The 27,852-nt window shown below is 35.0% G+C and overlaps 1 protein-coding gene across 1 annotated transcript in view; it reads left to right on the forward strand.

Moving 5' to 3' along the window:
* The window catches only part of GBE1 (1,4-alpha-glucan branching enzyme 1), a 124,264-nt gene extending 109,682 nt beyond the window's left edge, over nucleotides 1-14,582 (forward strand). The window contains exons 15-16 of the mRNA XM_081952065.1: nucleotides 714-831; nucleotides 14,302-14,582. Coding sequence (XP_081808191.1) covers nucleotides 714-831; nucleotides 14,302-14,358 — 175 coding nt within the window. The 3' untranslated portion in view covers nucleotides 14,359-14,582. The remainder of the gene's footprint in view (nucleotides 1-713; nucleotides 832-14,301) is intronic.
* The last annotated feature ends 13,270 nt before the right edge of the window (nucleotides 14,583-27,852 follow it).

Below are 27,852 nucleotides of genomic sequence, written 5' to 3' on the forward strand. Positions count from 1 at the left end.
TTTGGTAATTATGACTTAAGTCACATTGAGTTAATGATGGTAAAGCATGAGTAAATTAAGTGGGACCCAAGTTCATATGTTAAGTATTTTTTCTTTATATTTAATTCATGATTACTGACAGTTCTACACATGTTTACGCCAAAGTAAATTCAATTTTCTTACAAACAGTTTATTACTAAATAACTGGGTATAAACTAAATTTATTCCTTCAAGTAAAATAGGTAAATATATTTTATACTTAATGCTAAACAGGTACTTAAATGGTGGTATATATAACCCTTGTTCATGTAGATTAGAGAGCAGTTTGATTCATTTTAACAACCTATTTTCCTAAACTGTCTTCAAAATTTGTTCCCTAATTATAATTATATAGAAGAAGAAAATTGCTAAACATACTAAGAGCCATCTGTATTTTGTATATTGAAAGATAAGTACATCTAATTATTTTATTTAGATCTAATTACATTTATCTGAAAAAGATTAAGCAAATGAAATTTATTTTTTATGACTGCTTTGATATATTTTTGGGAATGTGACCCCAGCATTCTAATGAAAAGCCATGTGTGTTCAACTCATGACATACAACACATAAACTATCTAAACATTGTTATATAAAGAGCTCACTTCTGCAATTAACTATATTATATTCTATGTATTATCTCTTATTTAAAATTATGTAATTCCGCTATAGAAATCCTTAACTATTGCCATACATATAAAATTGCCTTGGATTCTGATGCTCCGGAGTATGGAGGACATAATAGACTGGATCATACTACAGATTTTTTTTCTCAGCAGTATTCACATAATCATCGATCCAATTCTCTTTTGGTAAGTACATTTTTTCTCTACTCTAATTTCTCTACAGCATATCTTCACAGAGAGAGTTAATATTTTAAATTCTCTACTAGATGACTGCATGTTGCCTTCATCTTGTAAATATAATTGATCTTTCATGAACAATTATAAAAGTAATTGTCATAAAAGTATTTAGATCACATAAGGATAACAATCCTGACCTTCCAAATATGCATATGATACATTTAATAAATTATTTCTGTATTTTCCTGAGTTCCTGTTTTTTAATGGTCAATATACCAATAATATGCATGTTTAATTCTTTGCATGTAAGCATCCTGTGATTTTCATTGCTAATATTTTAATCAACTGGGATCATCTATTAAACTTCTTTAGTTTATCTCTGGTACCAGTTTTGGCGCCAAGTGCCTAAGCCAGAAAGTGTATGCCTGCAGGTGTGCCAGAGCACCCGAAACCCAAAGACCAGCTGGCCGGTGTGCATGTGTGTGCCAGCCACCTGGCCTTTGGGTTTCCGGCCTGCATGCTGGTCTTTGTGCACGCTGGAGTGCCAAAGACAAGCTAGCCGATGCGTAAGTGTGTACCGGCCAGCTGGTCTTCGGGTTTCCAGCGCTCCAGTGTGCGTGAAGACTAGCTGGCCCCCACGCAAGCGCACACTGGAAATCACAAGAGCAGCTGCCGACAGCGTGCATGCCCACAAAGAGGGCTCTGCATGCCACCCCTGGCATGCGTTCCATAAATTTGCCATCACGGTCTTATACAATATGATTTAAGTATTGTAAGTATTTAATTTAGTAATGCAAGCATATATTTTTTATTTTCTTTTTAAGTTTTAATTTTAAAAACAAAGACAATAAAACAATATGGGGTAAACTCGCATTTGATGCACTGTTTAATATTTAAAAAATTTTATGTGAAGATTCTTATAAAATTTATTCAGTACAAAATTTTGATCATATTAAACATAAAATGCAGTCCAAAAAAAATGTAACCAGACTATAATAATGTTGGATTCCTTTTCTTTCCTTCCTTTTTCTTTTATTCACTGGGAAAATGTCTTCACAGCTCAGACTATCCTTAAATTCAGGGTAAACAACATTAAACAAAGCACAAAAAGGAATTAAAAGATGCACTTAAAACATGACATAATAAAAGAAAATAATATACAGCTAATTTACTCCAATAGAACTCATAATTTAGTTTACTTCATATATTTTAATTCTTGAAAACATTCTTCTATCGTGTCCATATGCCAATTTATATGTTGCCATTTCTTTTTTTAATATTCTCATTTCCCTCTTTCTTCAAGAACTTACCAACTTTCTTCCATCAAAATTTATTGTTTTTCTTCTCCCTTCTATTCATCTGTTCTCCTTTCATACATTTGTTTTGCAATGTACTTCAATGTATTTCTTTTGTAGCAGTCACTCACTTTTGTAGTCAATGAATGTTCATTCAGCACTACTAGAGTACTCTACTGCCAGTAGTGTAACTTACATTTGTTCTTTCCACATTTTCCTTTAGCATCAAAAAATCTTGGTTTGTATATATAGATTATCATATCAATTTCCTTCATGCACTCTTATCATTCAGTCATACTAGCATTCACTACAAATCATTTTGTCCTCTCATCCAATAATGTGGCTTCAGGTGTATTTATACACTTTCCTAAACAACATAGTTCTAACAATATCACAAGGATGCTCATAAATTTGTCCAACCACACTTCATTATTTGTTCCACTCAACCAATTGCTAAGTATTCCATCCATTGTTATGCATGCTTTATTTTAATGATAGACCAACTTGCAACATCTACAAGCAAGTTCAGTACCATGTTTGTACACAGCATTTACATAATTCAATTCCAATTCTTTTATCATGTTCTTTCTTTAAATCAACAGTTGTTTTATAAACTTTCTTCTCATTTGAGATTTCTCAATGACTTAATAAGAGTAAAAAATCTGATCTATAGACTCAATATTTGTCAATTAGCAGCACTATACTTCCCAAATAATACTTCTCCCTTATGTTTTTAATCACAATTCTGCCAAAGAGCATTCTAAGATACATTTAACCTTCCTTGTTGTTTTTCATTCTTCCTATTTTATCTCTAGTACAACTGGACAATAGCAGCATTCTTTTATCATCATGCAAGGAATGCAGCATTCCTAAACATATTAAACAAATTATCTAGCAATTGTTGTAAATAAGTCACATCTATATGTCACTATCTATGTTTTGTCATCAATATCACCCTGTAATTTATTTTGTCTAGTTTAGGTACTGATAAAAAAGGACAGTAAAGGAAAAACTTTGTGGGCCAAATCCAAACACAGTGATTTTTTTGTAGAACATAAAACAAAACAGTTTAATTCAACAGCTGCCAAAAAAGCCAACACAGTTCTAGGCTGCATCAACAGAGGGATAGAATCAAGATCACGTGAAGTGTTAATACCACTTTATAATGCCTTGGTAAGGCCACACTTGGAATACTGCATTCAGTTCTGGTCACCACGGTGTAAAAAAGATGTGGAGACTCTAGAAAGAGTGCAGAGAAGAGCAACAAAGATGATTAGGGGACTGGAGAGTAAAACATATGAAGAATGGTTGCAGGAACTAGGTATGTCTAGCTTAAGAGGAAGAAGGACTAGGGGAGACATGATAGCAGTGTTCCAATATCTCAGGGGTTGCCACAAAGAAGAAGGAGTCAAGCTATTTTCCAAGGCACCTGAGGGTAGAACAAGAAGCAATGGGTGGAAACTAATCAAGGAGAGAAGCAACTTAGAACCGAGGAGAAACTTCCTGAAAGTTAGAACAATTAATCAGTGGAACAGCTTGCCTCCAGAAGTTGTGAATGCCCCAACACTGGAAGTCTTTAAGAAGATGTTGGATAGCCATTTGTCTGGAATGGTATAGGGTTTCCTGCCTAGGCAGGGGGTTGGACTAGAAGACCTCCAAGGTCCCTTCCAACTCTACTATTGTATTGTATTGTATTATTATATTGTATTGTAACTCTTCATCAGTTAAGGCACTTTCAGATCCAATCATTTATAGGCTACATATTTTTTATTGTATATACTTGAGCCAGTTTTATCTGGTGATTAAGACATCGTGCTAGAAACTGGGAGATCCTGAGTTCTAGTGTCACTTTAGCCATGAAAACTAGGTCGGTGAAACTCACTCTCAACCCAACTCACCTCACAGGGTTGTTGTGGGGAAAATCGGAAGGCGTATTAGATATGTTCACCATTTTGAGTTGCTTGTAAAAAAAAATAAGGTGTGATATCAATAAAATGAATAAACAAAATAAATACTATAAAGTGTCAGAAACCAACTATTGTCATAGTTGTCCCAAATGTGCTTCTTCCAGGGGCAACTGGACTTTCTTGTTTTTTTCTTTGAAAACATTTCGCTGCTTACCAAGAAGCTATTCAGTTCAGAAGCTTCTTGGATGAGAAACAAAAACATCTTCAGAGAAAAAACAAGAAAGTCCAGTTGCCTCTGGAAAAAGCACTTTTGGGACAACTATGACCTGGATGACTGAGAATCTCCATAGACAACTATGGTCATATTTATATTCATAATCTTCTCAGCGATCCTAGAATATGTATCAGTAAACAAGAATCAGTCACTTTAATATCCTGGATCATTCTGTATATAATTTTCTGCATATATTTCTCCATATATGTACATTCTTGTTCTGTAGTTCATATATCACAGTGAAATCCTAGTGTCGGAAAGTGATTTCAATGCAGTTCAATGCACAGAAAGAGTGGTTTCCCCCAAATTTTACTATTCTACCAATGTAATGAAAAATTAATATACAGCGGATACCCTCACATAATTGTTACGGTCTTATTAACATATTATCAACATGACACGCATAGTGCAGATGCAAAATACAATTAATGTATACAGAGATTGGAATAACTGTAAAAATGAATTTAACATGCATGTGAAAGAAAGCATGGTAAAAAATTTAATAACCAAGCATTTAATATAGTTTGAATTTAGCTACCAGCTAATGGCATGACAACCGCACTACAATATAGGTTTGAACCCTGAGTATGGGTCATCCTTTCCTTTGTGTTCCTTAGCAACCCAATGCATTGAATGAAAGTGATGGCCAAAGCTGAGGACACCAGCACACACACTACTTAAAGGTAAAGTTGCAGACATGTGTGTAGGCCAAATAGTAGCATCATAAAAAAAAAAGCAAGATCCTCATCTCCATGCCTCAACCAATGTGTAAAACAAACCACACCTCACCAAACATTAATGTATGTTACAAATTGGAAGTAGGGTTACTTAAAACATCTTAAGACATCTGTTCAATATTCTATTCACTTTTTTTTTCAATTGGTGAACTTCAATATTGAATGGACAGAGAGTGTTATGACATCTTTAAGTCTAGCACATTTACTTTATCACCTTTTTAAGATTACAGACCATTTTCCTCATTTTGTTAGCATGAAGAACAAAATCTAAAGACACTGTTCTTTAGATTCTCTGTTCTTTTTTTTTGTAAATAACATAAATGGTAATAATTAAAATCCAGCTTCATACTTAACCTGAATTATTATTGAATAAGATGACTACTGTAAATACTCCTAGTTAAAAATTAAATAAATTAAAAACCCACTTAGCAACAGGTTGCATTCATAAATATACCTATCTCTATTTGCTATGCACCTTCATCTAAAGCTTATCTATTTGAAACATATTTGTGTTGGATTTCTGGATGGAGAAAATGGTAAATTTCTCCAATAATTGGAGATAATACTGAGGTGGAAACTTGTGAACTGGCTGTGAAGCCAGACCTGAACAGCTTGTCTGGATACAGGAGAATCTAAGAGATCACCCACATGTGCGCTAGACGATTGCTTTTCACAAGAAACTCACAAGATCTGGATGGAAACTGTAAGCACACTGAATAGAACAGGAGCCAATGAAGGAATATCAAACTCTCAGCCTCACATAGAATCTACTTTAAGAGCATTGGACTCAAATGCAATTTTTGTTTTCTAAAGCAAACTTGGATATAAATACTTTGATGCCTATTGAGATCTTTCAAACAGCAAAGAACTAAACATCTGCTGACTGCCTTTTCAACCTGGGTTATAATCAAAAAGAAAAATAAAGAAATAATCATAAAGATTTAAAATTAATCTAAAGGAAGTTGTTCTTTGTTTAAAAAAAACTTATTCAGAATTTGAATTCTACAAATTGAAACAGAAGAGACCAGTTAAAATTTAAATTATCTGCTTTAAAGTACTTTGTATTTAATTAAAAATATAATATAAAAAGAAGACTGTTTAACTTTCTTAAGGGGACTCAATGGCTAAGCTTTTTAGACAGAGATAAGTGGCATTTCAGAAAGACCATGTGAGTATAGACCTATGAAGTACTGAATTGAACTAAAGAGTTAAGAACTAAAATATTTTTAAAGGATCTTTTTGATGCTACTTCTACAGGTGAAACTCAAAAAATTAGAATGTCGTGCAAAAGTTCATTTATTTCAGTAATGCAACTTAAAAGGTGAAACGAATATATGAGATAGACTCATTACATGCAAAGCAAGATAGTTCAAGCCGTGATTTGTCATAATTGGGATGATTATGGCTTACAGCGCATGAAAACCCCAAATCTACAATCTCAGAAAATTAGAATATTGTGAAAAGGTGCAATATTCTAGGCTCAAAGTGTATCACTGTAATCATCTAATTAAGCCATAACACCTGCAAAGGGTTCCTGAGCCTTTAAATGGTCTGTCAGTCTGGTTCAGTAGGAATCACAATCATGGGAAAGACTGTTGATCTGACAGTTGTGCAGAAAACCATCATTGACACCCTCCATAAGGAGGGAAAGCCTCAAAGGGTAATTGCAAAAGAAGTTGGATGTTCCCAAAGTGATGTATCAAAGCACATTCATAGAAAGTATGTGGAAGGGAAAAGTGTGGAAGAAAAAGGTGCACAAGCAGCAGGGATGACCGCAGCCTAGAGAGGATTGTCAGGAAAAGGCCATTCAAAAGTGTTGGGGACTTTACAAGGAGTAAAGTAAGTCTGGAGTCAGTGCATCAAAAGCCACCACACAAGACGGATCCTGGAAATGGGCTTCAACTGTCATATTTCTCTTGTCAAGCCGCTCCTGAACAACAAACAACGTCACAAGCGTTTTACCTGGGCTGAAGAAAAACAGACCTGGTCTGTTGCTCAGTGGTCCAAAGTCCTCTTTTCTGATGAGAGCAACTTTTGCATTTCATTTAGAAACCAAGGACCCAGAGTATGGAGGAAGAATGGAGAGGCACACACTGCAAGATGCTTGAAGTCCAGTGTGAGGTTTCCACAGTCTGTGTTGATTTGGGGAGCCATGTCATCTGCTGGTGTTGGTCCACTATGCTTCATTAAGTCCAGGGTCAACGCAGCTGTCTACCAGGAGATTTTGGAGCACTTCATGCTTCCTTCTGCAGATGAGCTTTATGGGGATGCTGACTTCATTTTCCAGCAGGATTTGGGACCTGCCCACACTGCCAAAATCACCAAAACCTGGTTCAATGACCGTGGGATTACTGTGCTTGAGTGGCCAGCAAACTCGACTGTCCTGAACCCCATAGAGAATCTACGGGGCATTGCCAAGAGAAAGATGAGAGACATGAGACCGAACCATGCAGAAGAGCTGAAGGCCGCTATTGAAGCATCCTTGTCTTCCATAACACCTCAGCAGTGCCACAGGCTGATAGCTTCCATGCCACGCCGCATTGAGGCAGTAATTGCTGCAAAAGGGGCCCAAACCAAGTACTGAGTACATATGCATGCTTATACTTTTCAGAGGTCCGATATTGTTCTATATACAATCCTTGTTTTATTGATTGCATGTAATATTCTAATTTTCTGAGATTGTGGATTTGGGGTTTTCATGAGCTGTAAACCATAATCATCCCAATTATGACAAATCACAGCTTGAACTATCTTGCTTTGCATGTAATGAGTCTTATCTCATATATTAGTTTCACCTCTTAAGTTGCATTACTGAAATAAATGAACTTTTGCACGATATTCTAATTTTTCGAGTTTCACCTGTATATGGATTACCAATTTAAAGACAGAAATGACTACAACCTGGAAAGCAACGAAAATAGGAAAGAGGATATTGTTAACAGAGCAGATAGGGATTACAACAGATATATTCCAAAGGATATTTCAACAGCTGGTAAAGAATATTTTAGCTTCAGTGACGGCTTTGTGAATCTGTCAAAGAGACTTGCCTATACCTGATGGGAGAATGAAAGAGATTTGCAATTTTGGAAGAAAAATGAACAAAGAAATTTCAAGAATCTGTAACACAAGTGTCTGGAGAAGATACTGTTGGAAGCTTTAACAGAAATTTGGAGTGGAAAGAAGACGATCAGGAGGCAAGGTGTATAGAATGAATATACAATATGCAAAATTAAGAAACATGCCAAGAATCATGCTTTTACACTTTTTCAGGAACAAGACTAGGTCAGATTTTGCAACATTTTACTACCAAGTTAATTAATTACTTAGATGTAATTTAATTTTGCTGAAGGAAATAGCAATAGGGTTATTAGGTATGCAAACATGATTCATTATTTTAACTGACAAATATAAAAAAATTCTATCTCATTGGTATAAGCTGGAAGGAGAATTTAAGAGAACATTTAGGCAATAGAAACTTTAACTTCATTCTGTTCAAAAGGAGATTTCTTTGAAAGATTTTAAAAAGTGTTCAAAGTGACGCAGAAAACTGGGGAAAAAAATCAGCCAGAACCTGAAAAAAAGATTACTATGTTGGGTGTTACAGATAGGAGAATTTTCCAAGTTATAAAATAATTATGGAGTTTTAACACATGATTAAAGGAAATGTTTGGTATGGTTTAAAATTTAACAGGAATAGAACAACATGTAACAGCATTTGAATTGGAATTATATAGAAATGATTAACATGCAATTGCTAAAATATTTAAGCTTCTGTTGAAATTTGAAATGGAAGAAAAATAATATGCAGGGTGCATGATATAATGGACTAAGAATTTTTATTATAAGGTTATAATATACAGATGCATTAATGGGAAAGAATGTGGTTCAAAGGACTGAAATTCATGTCTTATGATTTTAAAGAAAAGTTCTGTAAAATAATGTAAAGCTGGTATATCACACCAGAAAAAATAATATAAAATATATCAATGTACTCTGATCATTATTGAAAATGTGCAAAGCCTAAAATTTTACTGTGGACTTCTGAAAAAATAAAAAGTATTAGTTACAAATACATATGTTGATGGTGAGAATTTTAAAAATTAACATTATGTTGAAACCAGATATTGTTTTCTACTGGGACTTTCAGATAGACTGTTAGAAAAGGCACATGGGAAATTGATTTTATATATAGTAACTTCAGTGAAGCTATTGTAAGTGTAAAGGTGGAAAAATAACAAACTACCATAATGGATGATTGGACTATGAAGATGATAGAATTAGAAAAAATGGCAAAATTGACCTGTTTGATTAAGGAAAAAAATAATAAGTACTTTCTTAAAAGATTGGAAAACCTTTATAGACTTTGCTGAAAATAGATAAAAATAATATGATGATTTATGGATTTGTTGATTGAAAAGTGTTGAAAGGTGAAAAAGCAGAGGTGGGTTTCTACTGGCTTGCACTGGTTTGGGCAAACCAATAGTGATAATCTGGCCTGGGTCTCAGAACCGGCAATGACCCTGGCTGGCCAGGCCCCCAAACTGGTTCCCCAGTCTCCACTGGCGTTGCCGGCATGTTTTTTATTAGTTTTTCATGGTCTTTGTGCATGTGCAGAACAATTTACAGTGAACCACTACCACCGCCAGTAGGAACCAATCCCTGGGAAGAAGTGAACTATGTCATGCAGTCCTGCAGGGGAAGAGTGACATTAAATATGTTTTATAACTGATATTGATCTTTATTCATGTTATTAGCATGGAAGCCCTATAAGGCTCAAAGAAAATGAAAGACGAGTTACTTTGTTAAATTGGGAATAGTAACTCTTGCTGCACTGGTTTTTGCTATAAAAGTTTAAGCACAGATTCACACACACATATATATAGAATAAATTAGATCAGTTAGCTGGAGAGAAAAGACAGAAAAAAATGGCATGCGATAAAAATTGAGAGCATAATTTATCCTATATTCCTTTATAAGGAAACAGCTTTTTTAACTATTTAAGCTTGTATTCTGTACCCACTTTGCTGGAAACAAGCTCATTGACTCAATTTTTTGGTAAAAGTCCATATACATTGAATCACAAAACAATTGTGCAAATATTTTCCAAAAGAAATTCAACTTATGCCAATTCAAGTTGAGCACAGGCAGGGGGGAAATTCAGCAGGTTCTGACTGGTTCTGGAGAACCAGTTGCGGAAATTTTGAGTAGTCCGGAGAACTGGCAAATACCACTTCTGGTGGGCCCAGAGTGGAGTGGGAATGGAGATTTTGCAGTATCCTTCCCCTACCTTGCCCACCAACCTAAGCCCATAGAACTGGTAGTAAAAAAAAATTGAATTTCATCACTGAGCACAGGTATAGTTTGCACTTTTGTGTATCTAGTAAAAACCACAAAACGTAGTGTACTGTGCATTCACATCTTATTCTCAATGGAGTGAAGAAATTCAACTTTGTATTCTTACATATTTTCAAGCATGACATGTATTTGCTTTTGCTCAATCTGATATGACAACTTGACACATTCTCAATTAGCTGTTGTTTTATCAATTATGCAGCAATAATTGACATTTTTCTACAAAATGTATGTTGCAGTTTAAACATCAATTAAAGTAGATATTTAGTCATGTTAAAATTCAAATTAAGTATGTTCCAGAATAAATGTTAGCAAATATATTTATGTTGATATTCCATTAAAGATACTTGAATCTGCATTCAATTAAATTGATGTGGCAGGCATATTGGATGTTCTTAAACGGGCAGGATGAGGATGGCTGAGTCAGAGATTCACTGACCTTGCAGTAGCAAATTTGTTTCTTTTAGGATGAAATGGTGCATCTACTAATATTGATGCACTTCTGAATTTAACACCATGTTTACTCTTTCAACAATATTAAAGAAATTCTTTTCTCCTTCTTTTTCATGTATTATTTGTAGCTTTCCTTTTCTCCATATTATGTATCTTTCTTTTTTTAATTTGGTATTTATTCAATTAAACTCGTGTGGAATAGAAAAGTAGTCTGCATTTAAATGGGACAAGTTCTTGAGAATGGAAGACAATATCCACATAACCATAACATGTGGATTAAAATATTCTAGGAAAAATCCTAATAATAACAATATGACTGTACTAAAGAAGTTTTCAATGATTTTTTTCAAAAATTTGGAGCTTGGAGAAAACTCATATCCTTTCATTATTAATTATATTAAAAGAAGGAAGTGCAGTCACTGAGATCTCATTGCCTTTCAAAGACCTATTTGGGGGTTAGCATTTTATTTATTTTATTTATTTATTTATTTATTTATTTATTTATTACATTTATAAACCGCTCCCTCTCCCCGAAGGGACTCGGGGCGGTGTACAAAACAGCTAGAAACCACATACAAAATACAATATCAGATACCCATAAAAACAAAACAATATAAAACCGTTCTAAAACAAAAACTAAAAGCAATCTAAAAAATCTATCCCCAGAGATTAAAATACCGGCCAGAAGTGTTGGAAATTAAAACTACGGTTAGGCCAGGCCGGCTAAATGGAACAGGTGGGTCTTTAATTTATTGCGGAAGGAGCGGAGATCGGTAGTTGTTCTAATATCGGGGGTGAGGTCATTCCATAGGGTCGGGCCCATCACAGAGAAGGACCTACTCCTGGGCGCCGCCCGCCGGCATTGTCCGGTGGATGGCACCCGGAGGAGCCCCTCTCTGTGAGAGCGAATTGGTTGCAGGGATGTATGGGGTAGGATGCGCTCCCGCAGATAACTAGGTCCTGTGCCATGGAGCGCTTTGAAGATGATAGTCAGCACCTTGAAACGCACCCGAAAAACCACAGGTAGCCAGTGCAGCCCGCGCAGGAGAGGTGTTACATGGGAGTACCTAGTACATCCCATAATTGCCTGCGCGGCCGCATTCTGGACCAGCTGCAGTCTTCGGGTGCATCTCAAGGGAAGCCCCATGTAGAGAGCATTGCAATAGTCCAGACGGGACGTCACCGTCGCGTGAGTGACTGTGCGAAGGGCGTCCCGATCCAATAGGGAACGCAATTGGCGCACCAGGTGAACCTGGTGGAACGCCCCCCTAGCCACGGCTGTCACATGGTCATCCATCGACAGCCGGGCATCCAGGAGGACGCCCAAATTGCGTGCCCGCTGCACGGGGGCCAGTTGTTCGCCCCCAATGGCCAGTGATTTTAGAAGATAGCGAAGATTAATTCTATAACCCTTTCAAAAAAAAATTTTTTCCCATAACAACTCTTAAGCAATCCATCTTAAAATATTACTATTTTTAGTGGTAGGGTGAGAAAGAAAGAAATCACTTATGGAAATCACTAATTATATTTTAGAACAATATAAGGACAATTTCCAGAAAAGCAAAAAATAAGGCAAAGGTATGAAAAAATTCCATCCCAACCTACTCGTATTTTGGTTGGCTCTGCAGCCCTCTACAGAGTAGAAAAGGAAGGAATTTCTCTTTAATCCACTCTGGTTAATGAGATGGATAGTCCCCAAATTAGGAGGGGAGCATTTGCAACCATTTCTGCTGGAAAAAAAGGTAAGGATAAAAATCAAGAATTATCTGCAGAAAAACTTTGTAAAATCAATGCAGGCAAAGAGAAATGCCTCCTTTTGTTTTCAAAATCTTTGCCCTCGGGCTGCTTTCAGAGTCTTTGGAAAGAAAGAAAAAACCCTGCTGTGGAAAGTGAAATAGTGTTAGTGGTTAATAATGGCAGGAAAATCCAATCCAATTTGCTCCTTCAAATGCTAAAATATAATATAATCCAAGTTTCTCTACAAATGGGGAAAAAAGTGGAATTTTTCAAGATGCTATTATATACAAGGGATATAAATAAGACATTCAGCTGATGTCAAGAGAAATGAAAATTTATTTTTACTTTATGGATATATTAACATGTTTGTTTTCTTAATATTGTTTTAAATATTTTTAAAAGTATTATCAAAAAGTACAGTATTTTCTAGTGTATGTGGATTCCATATAGAATAAGAAGGCAGAAAGAATAATAGTTGGGATTACAGAAGGGGTGAAGAACCCATGCTCATCTAGCTACTGCTAAGTTTTTTTTTAAAAACCATCAACTGGACCACATCCTTTTGTCAGTGACAATTTTTCATTAACAGATTGCCTGTCCCTCATTAATAATTGTCTCTTACTTATTTCTCATTAATTTTGAACATGAATTTTTCTCCACTGAACTATTTGGAGTATCAGCAAATATATGGTTTTGTTTGCTAAAATATTTGCAAATCCTTATCACATATTTTGCAATAACTGAGTATCATTAATTATTTCCTTTACTTTTTATTTTATTTTTCTGTAAATTTCACAGTGCAGGATTCTAGGTATATGTCAAATGTCCTCTTCTGCTGAGCAGATTTGTAGGAGTTATTTATCACAGAAACCTTAGAGAAAAACACTCTGATCACTGACAAATAGCTATGATCTATTGGACATGTTATAGTCCTGATTCAGTGAAAAATTATCTCTCTCTCTTCCTCCCTTCCCCGCTCTCTCTCTCCTCAGTTGCACTCTGCAGTCTGTAAAGTGCACATATCAATAGATCTTTTAAAAAGAACTCAGAAGATGATCTGTAAAAGGAAAGTTATAAAATCCACTGTTACAGATTTCTTTTTTCCTTACCTAAAAATGATTTCAGATTTAGAGTTTCTCTGTGAAAGAATAAAAGAACATTAATCATAATGTTGAAACAACAATACCATTGTTCAACAAATTTGTTGAATATATATGAGTGAGACCCATTTTAGCCTTCTGACTTGCAAGTTACTAAATGCTTTACTATATCTTCCGCTGTATTTATATCCACCGAATGACATCTCAGGCAGAATACAAATTCAACTCATGATACAATGGTGATCAAATTGAATAGTAAGAATTTGTCATTTACTAATATGCAATATGTTGGCCTGGATGTCTTCACAAACATTCAGACTTAGATTAGTTTAAATCATGTGTCCTCTAGTTCTAATTTCATTTAAACCTATTACCCAATCCATCATTAGGTAATAGGATATGAAGGATGCAAAATTTATTATTCTATTAATTGCTTAGCCGTAAGACGAAATACAAATCCAGAATTTCACTCTATATCCATGCCATATTTAATAAGTGTTTAATTCTTCAGTGACATTATGTAATGTAACATTATAAATAATTTATTTCATTTAGATTTATGTTTCCCATATCGCAAAGGTTTTTAATGGATCAATAATAAGACATTTTTAATTCTCTCTTTAGGTATACATTCCAAGCAGAGTGGCAGTAGTGTTTCAAAACATGGATATTCAGATGTAAAGGCTTGCAACTGGCTCCATTACTTCAAAGGCCAAGTAATATTTGATGATAATGGTATCCAAAATACTGGGTTTTTTTTTCTGCATAAAGAAAGGTGTGTTCATACTAAGAAATTCAAATGAGCATTTATTCATAATTACAAATATAAAATGTTTATTCAAAGATATTATAATCATGGAAGAACAAATGCATTATGAACAATTGGTATTATAGAACTGGATTTCAGTAACAGTTGTCACATAAGGATTGAAGTAATGTTACAAGAATATGTTCAAAAATTAATTGCTGTATTTTCAGTTTTTTTCTAACCATACGTGGGTGTATTTTTCTCACTAGCTCCCATTTTGTATTAGAATTAAGTAGCCATGTGATGCACTAACAATGGATTCCAGATCCTAGTTATACTGTGTTTTCATAGGATACATTATTACAAGGAAAATAGCATTGCTTGCCTAAAAACTAATAAACCATTTTCATGGAAGGACCCCACAATAAAGGAACATCATTGATAGTATGAGCTCATAAATTTAGGCCTGTCAAAATATAAAATTATGTAGTGTCTTTTAATATCTGCCTATTGTTTTAAAAAAAACTGTTACAAAATAAATATATTAATTTATGAATTCTATGTAGAGTGTTAGCACTCATTCATTCTTTATTTATTGGTCAAGTGTGGACACACAAGGAATTTGTTTCTGGTGCGTAGGTTCTCATTGTACATACAAGCAACAAGTGATAAATCATGATCGTAATAATAAAATACAATCACTATAAATCATAAGATACAAACTCAATGATAGGCAAAAAAGGATATTAAATAAGCAAACAACATCAATCATAACAGGATGCTAGATAAAGGCAATCAACATAAATCATGAGACGCAAACAATAAAATTATAGTCATAAGAAGCTAAGGAAATAGGTAATAGGAAAGGTGAAAAGATTAGAAGGATAATAGGAAATGAAGCCCTACTAGGTGGTTTGACATCCTAGGCCAGTGGTGGGTGGGTTGCAGGCGGTACACCCCGGTACCGGCTTACCGGAGTCTGTCCAGAGCACTGGGAACTGTTCCGGTACGGTGCTCCGGAAGGCCCACCTGCCCACCTGAGCTCACCTGTCCTTTAAGTCTTTGCCGTTTCTGCACACACACATGGTGCGTACGATGCCTGTGCAACACTCCGAGCAGCTGGAGCGTCCTGAGGCTTGCGGAGGCATCGCAGGCAGTATGACACATGCACGTGCTACATGCATGTGCATGCGCATCCATGTAGGTGACGCCGGGCCCGTTCCAACCGTACCGGTTGGAATGGGATCCAGAACCCACCACTGTCCTAGGCATAAACAGTGTTGTGGGAATTAGCAGATTGATAGCAAGGGAGTGGGGAGGAACAATGTTTGTGTCTGGTTGATTTGGCCCTATAGTGTGGTCATGAGTGAAGAAGTTGAAACAGTTTATGTCTAGGATAAGACATAAACATCTGTAGATGTTTTCACAGCCCACTTTCTGGCTCATGCAGTGTACAGGTCCTCAATGGAAGGCAGGCTGATTGCAATTATTTTTTCTGCAGTAACTATCTGTTGAAGTCTGTGTCTGTCTAGTTTGGTTGCTGTGCCAAACAGACACTTATACAAAAGTAAACATTTGACTTTTAACTCAATAAACATTTAAACTTTCCTAATTTTTTTACCACGTAGACGTTTTAAAAAGTCCTAGCAGTTTCAAATGTATTTTCAATGAAGTTCAGTTGTGTTAATACCAGTAGCAGGTATAAAGGGATTGAATTCTGAATTTCCAGAACTGTAAAAAATACCTTGTGTTAAAAGTTATTTAAGTTTTGTTTTACAGTCAATTTTGATACGTAATTATCAAAAATATTCAAGACAGAATTTGTGAGTTATTATTTTGCTGTTTATGTCAAGACCAGAACTAACTTTTCCTTATGATAGCTTCTCTAGATCAAGCTTCTTAGTATCAAGTCTAGTTGGCATGCTCCACTTCAAAACTATCTGGAAACATTTAAATGCATATCCAAACCATTCGTTTTAGAAATAAATGAACAATAAAAATTGCAGATTGATTTCCACCAACCCTAAAATCTTGGTATTATTCATGTAAAAAGAAACAGTTTCATTATCCTGCCCACATATTTACGCAAACACCATCAGACAAGAATAGGTGAAAAGTTTGGGATAAACATTTCATAAGTCTAGTGAATAATATTTCTCCTATTAATAGTGTTACTGGAATACAGAGTATATATAAATGCTATAGCACCTGGTGTATTTAATTCTCTGAAAATAATAAATTATAAGGTGTAGGTTATTACTTGTTCAACAGTTTCTGAAAGGAGATTCAGATAGTTATATAAAAGTTATAAAATTCAGATAAATCTTTCAAGTGATAAAGTGCACTTTCATTGAATTTACACATTACACATAATATAATAAAAATGTTACTGTTTCTAGATTTGTATATGTGGTGTAAGGATATTGTCCATATCAACTTTTGTGTAAGAAAATAGTATGTGTAATGAGATGTTATAAAATGATGTGCAAATAAAGAAATGTAAAATTGGTGTTTGTGCATTTTGGTATTGTAAAGTAATTTATCTATGCACATTGGAAGCTTTAATGAAAACTATTGGTTCAAACAGAAGAAATTTGGATTACAGTTCTGTTAAATATTTTTTCTGCTAAATGCACAGCAATGGAAAAAATACACAAACTTTCTTTCCAACTACATACATTATCTTTCCTTACCGCCAAAACTTTACTGAAAGCAAAGGTATTTGTGTGGACATGGGCATGTGTATACATATTCCATATACAATACAGATGCTTGAAAAACAACAACTGGGAATTCTAAAAAATAAGGAAAGTATTTGCAAGTACAAGTACATATTATTCTTGATGGCATGAAAACATATTTCGTGTTTAAAATGCACTTCAATTTACCTACTGTTTATTTAGACTGCAACATAAGCAAGTTTTGTTAAATATAGAAAAATAGTTTCTTGCTATATAAATGTGCTAAGCATACTTTTCAAAAAGGGACAAGTATTTGAAAATTCATCAGTGTTGATGATAAAGTTTGTATTAACTTTTGTGGCAACAACCCACCCAGAATTACAATATTCAGTTAATACTCTCTATCCAAGTTTATGTTTCTGCAAGAAGAGTGGCATAATAGAACAGTTTAATGAATAGTCTGTTTGTGTAAGCAGTTTAATCACAGATGAACATTTAACAAACATTCCTTTTTCAACTTCTGTTCGCGGTTTTCCCCACAGATATTAGTTGTAATTAAATTGTCCTTGTCATAAAAGCTGTAGCTTGTAAGCTTTGTAAGCTGTCTTCCAACTTGATACAAGTTGTACCGTATCAATGCTGCCTTAAATATGATGCAGAATAGGGCAATTTGGAATATAGTGGTTTCCAATCAAATGAGAATGTAAATATGTGACTCACCCTGTTTCCAACTCTCTGTGGACCTCTGCCTCACTTCAATTGGATTGAGGTTTCCGAAGACTAGGAAAAAAATAGAAGGGGGGGAGGATGTAGAAATAGTTCCACATTTTTGTCCTTTTTACATAACACTGGTAGAAAGGGGATTATTGGAATCAGATAAGTTTCTCCTCAAATCACTGACTCTTGAAATTAATCTCATCAGCTGGAGTTTTTAGAAGGAAACTATGGGAGACAAAGAGAGAAACTATTACTGCAATTTCTTACAATTCTCATCCTGGATGTTTTTGTTTATTTGTGTGTGTGGTTGTTTTATTTGATATTAGACACTATTTTTATTCTTTTAAAGAAGTCTTCCATTGTTCATTATATACTTATTTTTCATCCTGTTTTCAGGTACTATCTTTATATATAACTTTACTACTTTTTTTTTCTTTTTCAATATTTTGAACTGTATAAATAATTGATAATGATGTTACCTAGCTGGATAATTAGGATGTTACCCAGTCCAGTAATGAAACATCTGAAAGAAAACAAGCAAGCTCAATGAGCATCAAGGACTCCACAACTGATAATAACATATCATGTGTGACTTTTTTTGTCTTTTGTTCTTGTAAACAATTTTCTTTTCATGTTATGTTGACCCAGTAGATGCATTTGCATATGGCAGTTTAGGAAGACGTTTTGAGGCTTCCCCTCCTTCCTCATCTTCAAATTGTATTGAAAAGCAGTTGCGATTCAAAATATGATTTACTGTAACTAAAAAAACTACAATGATTATGAAAAATGATTTTCTTAATTCCCTCTTAATAATTTTGCTCTGAATAATAATAATTTTGAATAATTAGGATTGAATTTCAATCCAAATTCTACATGTCATCGAACCATTACAGCAATTTTTAAAAAGCCATTTTATGTAGTACTTTGTATCAGAATCAGCCTAGAAAAGTCATAAGCTTTTTTAGTAAAGAACTAAACCTTACCCCCATGATATGATTGTTATAAGAGTTTAATATTTTAGTGTTTTCTTGTGCTTCAAAATATTTAGTTGCATCATCAGGTTATGTATAATTCAATCTTCTAAATCAAGTCTGCATAATTGGGTTGTATTATGATGCATCCTGTTTAAAACCCAGCTGCCTTCCATATGAATGATAAATCTCATTACACACTGTATTTTTTAATAATTTTTTTAAAGGTTTGGAAAACAGGGAATGTAGTAAAGAATCAGCATTCTAATATCAAAATTTTCTTTTAATAGGTAACAAAGATTGGGAGACAAGCAAGACTCCCCTTCCAATACACATATGCACATACAGAGGTGGTTGTGGGGAGAAAACAACTCCATGCAACACAGAATATGGGGTCTTTCCTCCATGTAATAGCATTCAAAATCTTTCAGTTGGTAGATTGAGAAAAGGTGAGGTTGAGAGAAAATGGCTTTTCGCTTAAGCAGAGGCAATTTGGTAACTTGGTAACAGAATTTGCTACCACAAAATGGAATGATGGCTATTAAAGCGAGCAATTTCATCCAGGCAACAAAGTTAATTAAATGTGTGGAGGATAAACCTGTGAATGGCTATTGCGATTGCTGCATATGTTGAGATTATGTCTCTGTATAGGAGAAGCAAGTAAGAGGATAGAGGAACAAATAAGAGAGCGTCCTGGCAACTAGTAAATGTTCATGTCATGGCAACTGGTGAACTCTTGTGGAAATTCTATGCTAGATGAATGTCCAAAATAAGGCAATTCATATGTCAAAGCACTGTGCAATTCATGTTAGCTACAATGCTACAAAAGAACTCCTTGGAAAAAAAGGTGGCACACAACTGCAAGTGTATAAAGTTATTTACACATCTTATTCCAATCTGTCGTGGAAGGAAAAAAATGTATCAATGGCATATTTAAAATGTATTCGGGTGTTCTCAAAGCATGGAATATTCATCTGTTTGAAGTGTGGCAGTGTCTTTTCATATGGTGGTTCCACTGCTGATAATCTGCTGGATGTATTGATCGTCTGCCATGTATAACAGCATAGGAATTTCAATGGAGCAGAATTGTAAGTTGCTCAACTCTACTATACTTGATATCTTGGCAAAATTTCAATTATATGACCAATATAGCTATAGGGCTAACAGTTTAGTTGATTGTGTATGCTTCAAACACAGCTCCACAGTTTGGAGAATTCTTAAATAATGTTTCAGGCCTGAACAGATGGTCTAACTAATATATATATATAATTACTATAGAATCAGTATAATTACTTTAAGAATCAACTTATAAAAATGTAATTCTTGGAGTTACAATTTAGAATACCTAAGCATGTATATTATCAATCATTTCCCAAGATATAGTATCACAATGTTTCCCTTGTTGAACACTCAAAATATGTGGACTTCAGTTTCCAATTTTTTTTAGCCAAGATAGCCATTTGTTATTCTAGAAATCCACACATGAATGGGTTAAAAAAATAAAAAGCAAAAGTGAGTTGAGATTAAAGATGCTCAAGAGTAAGTTATTGTCTGGTTGACACATGATAATCAACATGCAAAAGTTTTCAAGTCAAAGCACATTATTTTGGGATGGAGACCACAAGGTCATCAATGACACCAGGACAAATATTGAATTGAATTAACACCACTGGTCTACAATTTTTTGTAAATTATTGACCTGCAAGATAAAATATGCTAATTTCACATATTTTGATTAGATGACTTAGAAAACAGGTGATAAAGGTGCTGGTTGGCTAAAGTTTTCAAGATACTTCATAATAAAGTTTTATAAACAGGCGAGTATATTTGCCTACAAGTGTCTAATGATCATGATGCCTCATAACTTTTTGATAAAGTATGGTAGAACAATGAAAATGGTACTGCATGAAAGAGTATAAATTTATTTTCATTTTGAGAATAGCAAGGCATATAACTATGAAAAATGTGGAAAATTTGCTTAGATCCTATAAAGCACTTGGTGGAAGCATGTCACTGAAAATTCACTTCTCACCCTCGCATTTAGACTATTTGCCCTTGAACTGTGAGGCAGTGATTGATGAGCATGGGGAGACATTCCACCAGGATATCGCAGGCATGGAGAAAAGATACCAAGGGAAATGGAGTCTGTCCATGCTTGCCGATTACTGCTGGAATCACCCCAGGGATGATCCTACTACAATTCCCAAGAGATAAGCCAAAAACTGCAGTTTAGATATCAAATAAAGATGGAAACTTGTCATTTAATCTGATGTTAGAGCTTGTCAGTTCTTCATGCAAAAAAGCATGAAAATTGTTAGGGATGTAACCCTAGTCTTGGTTTGGCAATATAAGCCATGATTGTAACAAATGTATCTGTTACTTTAAATGCTAGAGAGATGTAATTGGATGCTAATTGCTTTAAGCATCCAAATAAGGAGGAAGGAACTATTACGCCCCTCCCCCATGGTTACTGATTCTCCTGATCGTTCCTGACTGTTACTGTATGAGCTTTGTATTGGAGAGAAGACAGTGTATTGGATGGTGGCTAGTTGGTAACTAAGTTACCTGTCTACATGGTGAATTGTGAATTGAGCAACTGTAACTTCAACGAGGTGTAAATAGACTGTATATACTTCAAGATTGCTTATACTCTGTTTGAAGACTATTTATCCTATTTTTGTTACGCAAGTAAAGCTATTCTTTGTTTTACCTTCGGTGGCTGTGAGTGACTATTCAACGGCTTATTCGTTACTACATTCCGCTGCTGAACTCTAGTCTCCTAACGGGGATAGACTTAACACTGGTTATGGGCCCAGTCTGACCACTGGTTCACTGCCCAGCCTGACCACTGGTTCAAGGCACAGTCTGCCCAGAGTACCATTAGTAGTGATAGGAGAGTTGTAGTCGCTGCACACTGCTGTAACAAGATAGCTATTTGTGGTAACGAATATCCCTAAGATGATGGCGAAAGAACAGGTGATGAATTTGTCGTCCGTCACCCGGCTGGATGACACAAACTACATTTCATGGTCCACGGTGTGCAGTCTGCTATTGCGAAGTGAAGGGCTATGGAATGTTGTACGTAACCCGCCAGATGTATCTGCCCGGGATCCACAGAATGCTGATGACGCCAAGAAGTTAGCTGAGTTTAACCAGGCCAATGAACGAGCAATGTGCATCATTAGACTCACATTAGCGGACCAACAACTTGTACATATCCGTGGTGAGGAATCAGCTGTGAAGTGTTGGGATAAGTTGAGAAGAATATATGTACATGACACTGTGGGAGCACATATTAATCTGACATGTAGACTGTTCAGAACAAGATTCCAGAAAGGAGGTGACATGTTGGCTCATTTGAACTGCATGAAAGCAATGTTCCAGGAGCTGCATGAGAAGGAGTTAATATTTTCTGAACTGCACCAGGTCTTCATTATACTGTTGTCACTGGATGAGAGTTATGATGGGTTTGTTTCGTCTCTCGAGGTTCTATCCCGACAGGACCTAACATTGACTGATGTAACATCACGACTGTTAGAAGAGTCCAGAAGGAGAGTGGAGAGAGAAACATTGAGAGAAGAACAAACTGAGAATAAGGATAGACTTAACAAAAATGTTACATGAAAAATCAATAAATTAATAGAAAGTTATGTCATTGGTATCAATAAAAAGAAAAATTTATAATGATTGGTGTGGCACCATTCTCATTGCTATATCACATTTTGCAGAAATGTGTACAAGGAAGCTTTCTCCTTCAAGACCAGTGTACTTTATTTGGCCAAGTGGGACACACAATTAGACACACAAAGAATTTGTGTCTGGTGCAGAAGCTCTCAGTATACATGCAAAGCTGCAGAATAATCATAATCATACCAATAAGAGTGCAGAATAAAGAAGATAAGGATAATTAACAATACTACATCCATACTACATGGGTAAGTACAAATAAACATTAGACAGTTGTGGGAATTACGTGTTCAGTATAGTAATGGCACCAGGCGGCGGAGGGGGGCGACTCCCTGTGTCTAGTTCATTTGAATGCACTGTCCTATGGGACCATCCCATGAGAAGGAGTTGAAACAGTTTGTTTCCAGGTTGTGAGGGGTCTGTAGATCTCAGACCTCCTGATATTAAAAATATTTTTATTAAAAGTTGATTTGCTTTAATTATTTAAGAATTGAGCGTGGTTAGATTAAAATATAGATGATATAATATCCATTTCCATATCTTTCTACTAATTTGCAATTTTTTAAAAGCATTTTGAAGCATCTAAACATTTTGGAGCTGCAGATTTCACAAACTGCTAAGGCATGTGCGTTATTTGGTTTTGGCTTAGCATTTTGTATTAACTCAGTCACTGTGGTTTGTAAGCTATAATTTATAGTTTAATATGTTGTACAAATCCATTCAGTGGTGATTTACTCAGTTAGCTGTGGTTAACCAAACTATGATTTAGAACAATGTGCTCTATTCTTTGGTTGGGTTTGATGACTTTTTGCTCCTGAAGTTCATTATCACCATCTGTGACAAAAGCAGTAAGTATTTTAAGATTATTTCTTCTGCATTTTTTCCCTCAGCTTCTATAAAGCAAAACATTTGTCATGCTTTCTGTGACTTACTGACATGATTTTCAGCCAAGCAGATTGCCAAGTTAATTACAGAGCTCATTTCTTTTGGATGTAAGCCTAGCTTTAGGGCCGCCTGCATTACTTTAATGCATATTTCTCCCAGCCACACTTATAAAAAGAGACGACTCAATTGCAGGAATCATGAAATGCTGGCTTTCCGTCACCGTGATTTTTACATGCATATTCATATTTTTTGGCCCTTGGCTATTTATGCCCTAGAATGAGTAGCATAAAATATGCACAACTTGCAACTGTTGAAATACAATGAATGATACCGAATTATATTGCATCTTAAATACAGTAAATATATATTTTTCAGCTAGAATATTGAGTCCAGATTCAGACTACATTCTGTGATATGGAGACACTGAATCTTTCCCTTCTACACAATGAAACTCCTACTGTCATAATATTTCATTTAGAAACGATTCCCTTGGTATCCTTGGGAAATAATATACTTTGGTGTAGGCATTTACTTTTAACTGCTTTTTAAAAAATGCATACAACTCCACAAATCACTTGTTTAACAAAACATAAAATTTGATCCAAAAAGCATTTGATCAAGTTATCACTTTCATTCCTTCCAGCAGATCCGTATTTCAGAATTTTGCCAAAGCAAAATCCATTCTTTTCCATTTAAATTCAGTTCAGTCCCCATCTACAGGGATGGGGCCTAATGGAATTGCTTAAACCAGTATTTTATATGCCATTTACAAGTCGATATAATATTTGAGAAGTATTTTGTGCATTCCAAGTACTTGAGAAATGTCGAGCATTATTGTATGTTTTCATACATTCTGATACTGCTGTCCTTCAAATCTTGAGTTCCATTATGCACACCAAATTATTTGCTCTTACTATCCTGAAATGAATAATTCGCTTATATGGAATGTCTGCAACCTTGAATCTAGGAAATCTATTATATTAACCATTTTTTACTAAAACACCCTTTTATAAGAAGATATATGTATGTCAAGCATATTTTTTAATCCCTTGCTTTGAATTACAATTTTTAATTTTTTTAGCCATTATATGTGCTGGCATTTGAGGGCTCATGAGAGCTTGAACTCAAAATATCTGGATACTAAGTTGTGGAAGACTACAAAGTTCCTTGGAAATCAGTAGGGGCTTGATTGGTTCATGTACAGTGTGGATTTTAAGTCTCAGATTTAAATGAAGTAATGTTCTAGAAACTTTCTTTTAAATATGCAATGCAGCCTACAGAGTTTTATCTGTTTGGTATGGCATTAATTTTAATTAGGTTGGCACAGTTTAACTCCTTTATAATTCTTTGGTAATCTTTACAAATAAATAAATTCTACTGAGTGCAATTTTGTCATTAAAACTAATGTTCTTGTAACACTTCTAAAACTGCATGTTCACGTTAATTTTTCCCTAAATCCTGTAGGACTTCTTAAAATTCCATCATAAACCAATGATAGCAGGAACCTACAGCAACTCTTTGAACTAATCAACCTGTAAGACCAAGCTTCTGTTTTTTTTTTTTTTTTTAAAATAATCTAATCTCAGAGGAATAATATATGTTAAAAACTTTTAAACCAATTTAATACATAAAGCCCAGTTGGGAAAGTGTGTACAGTTGTGATAACAAGGTATCAAGTAAGGTATGTCATATTCCTCACACTTTTAAAACAGATATGGAAGCTATGACCTGCCATGAAACAGCATTTGCTGTAAACTGGCCTATCATCCCTTCACATACTTAAAAAAGGCACAGAATGAACCTTTTAAGATTCATTTTTTGCATGACAAAAATAGTTTAAGAATATTTTCAAAATTATCCTTATGAAAACATGAAACATTTCTTTCTGTAATAAATCTGGCTCATTTTCATTGTGCATATCATATATTGCAGCACCTGATTTCTGTTTATGAACTGGATGAGATGCAGAAAGTTTCTATCACTCAAAATTTTAGGTATTTTTTCCATATTACTCTAATTTTGTCCAGTATGATTATCTGTTCAAGATTAGTCACTGAGGTTTCAAGATTACTTGCTATGTAACTGTTTAATAACATTAAAAGAATGATCTCGTTTTGTCCTGTACTACTGAGCTATGGAAGTTACTTTGGTGATAATGACCTTTTGATAAGGTGAAGTAGTAAACTATATAATGTATCTAGCTATGCATCTGAGAATGGTCTATTAGCTGTACAATATATGTGCATAGCAATCAATTGTGGGGCTAATATTTAGATTGTAATGTCAGGTATTCACAAGATATCTGTATGGACCATTAGCTGGAAATACCAGAATAAAAACATCTTATGGCATTAAAACATGGCCAATATTGGTATGGTCTTATTTAAAAACATTAATTCCCATTTTAATCCCAACAGCTAAGACTAGACAGAATCTATTGGAATTAAGTAGGTGTTAAATAATTAGCCAATCATAATATCCCTCTCTCCCAAAACGTATTAAATTACAGTTCCCCAAATCTTTTACAACTGCCCATATTGACAGAAGCTGCTGGGAATTACAGTTCAGGTAACATTATATGGGCAGAGATTCCTTGTTTCTTAAATAATATATGCACTTACAGTTATCCCTTCCTCTCACCTCAGCCTTAAATCGGTTTATTCCTTCATCATTACAGCAGACTTGTTTTTCTCTTTGTTGTTACTCCTGTATAAGAAATGGGAACAGTGAATTTCTATAGAAAACAAAAAAAAAGAGTTAAGATCTTTTTAAGGGGGAGCATGCGCAGTAGGTGTGCACATGCGCGTGGGGATTCGTGGGGGTGTCTGCGCGTGTGCAGAGGCCGCACATTGCATTATGGGTGCTGGCACGTGGAAGTATTGGTGTGAGCATGTGTACATACTTTCGGCATGCAACAAGAAAAAGGTTAGCCATCACTGCACTAGGTCATCATAAGAGGCAAAAAATTTACTATATGTCTCCAAGCAGAATAATGATATAGATTCTCCACTGCCTGCTTAAGCTATCTGCCCTATTCCACAGATTTGGAGATACTTTAAGAATGGGTTTGGTGGTTTAAGGAGTAATGTAATGCAGTTCGAACAACAATGGTTGAAATTGAAGGACTAGGAAATGTTTATAATGTAAGGAGCACCAATTGAAACACGAGAACCCACTGACAGAATCCATGCTTCTTCAATCAATTTTCTCAATGAGTAAACCATATCATTGGTTTCATACAATTAAGAAGAAAACAATAATAGCCATTAGTTTTATGTTTTAAAGAATCATTTCTCATTTCAGTCTGTATTTTTAAATTGCACGGGTTGGTCTTAAGGCTAAGTTTTTAATTTTTATATATTTGTACAGGGGTCTATAGTTTAATCTGATTTTAATTATATTTATTACTGTTTGTATGGTTTTAATTTGGTACCTGTACACCGCCCCGAGTCCCTCCGGGAGGGGGGGCGGTCTAGAAATCAAATCAAATAAATAAATAAATAAATTTCCCAAAGAGAATGAAAAACAAAGCACACTGAACAAGGACAGATAGTACTGATATCCTTTCTCTCTCGTTAAGGAAACTTTGAGAGAGAAAACCACACAGCATTCTTTTAGCATCAGCCTAAAACTGGACAGACTAGCACCACAAAGTGAAATTCACCTTGATAAAGTCAGAGAAATTCTTCTTCATCCCTAGGATATTCTGTCACTATTTGCATCAAAAAGGAGAAAATGATAGCACAGAAAGACTGATACGTAGGAACATAAAGAGAAAAGGCTTGAGCACCCAACCCTGCATGTCAGAGCAGGAGATCTTGGTGGATTTTGCTTTCATGCTTCCTTTGGAAAGCCCGGCTTTTGTTACAGCCCAGGATTCAAAATCCTTAAAATACACTGTCTGCATTTAAAATTAGAGTGCCATTATCACCTACATATGTTCTGCTGACACCCCCATGTGGCTGTTTCATGAACAATGTTATCAGCATTGTGATGTCACAAAGTTAGTGTTCTTTTAAAATAGTCCAATATCTAAAGTTAGAGGTAAACAATAAAACAAGAATATTAAAATACGTTCATTGTTTAGTTTACAGGAATCATATTTTGCTTTTCAAAATAATTAAGGGTAGTTAGTTACAAATTAGATCTTTAAACAGAGACCTAAGGTTATAATCCAATATACTTCAACAAGAGCTTAATTTAACTTATGAGGACTTCTAAGTATGTACACTTAGCATGTAAAACACAGTGTTTTACGTGAGAAAAAGCATGCAGTTCAAAATTCAAAAAAATAAAATGTAAACTAAACCTCAAAACATGAACTAAGAATTTTGGACTCAATTAAGCATTATATGACATAAAACAATTGTCAGAGATCTTTCTGGAATCTCAGCTGTTTCACATTGAAGGAGTCACACCTGGGCTTGGAGGGCTTTTCCCTACTAGTTTGCAAATGTGAGTGCACGTGCCATGTCTGCGCATGAGC

This window comes from Natrix helvetica (genome assembly GCF_964273705.1).
Source record: "Natrix helvetica genome assembly, chromosome: 4".
Taxonomy (NCBI): Eukaryota; Metazoa; Chordata; class Lepidosauria; order Squamata; family Natricidae; genus Natrix; species Natrix helvetica.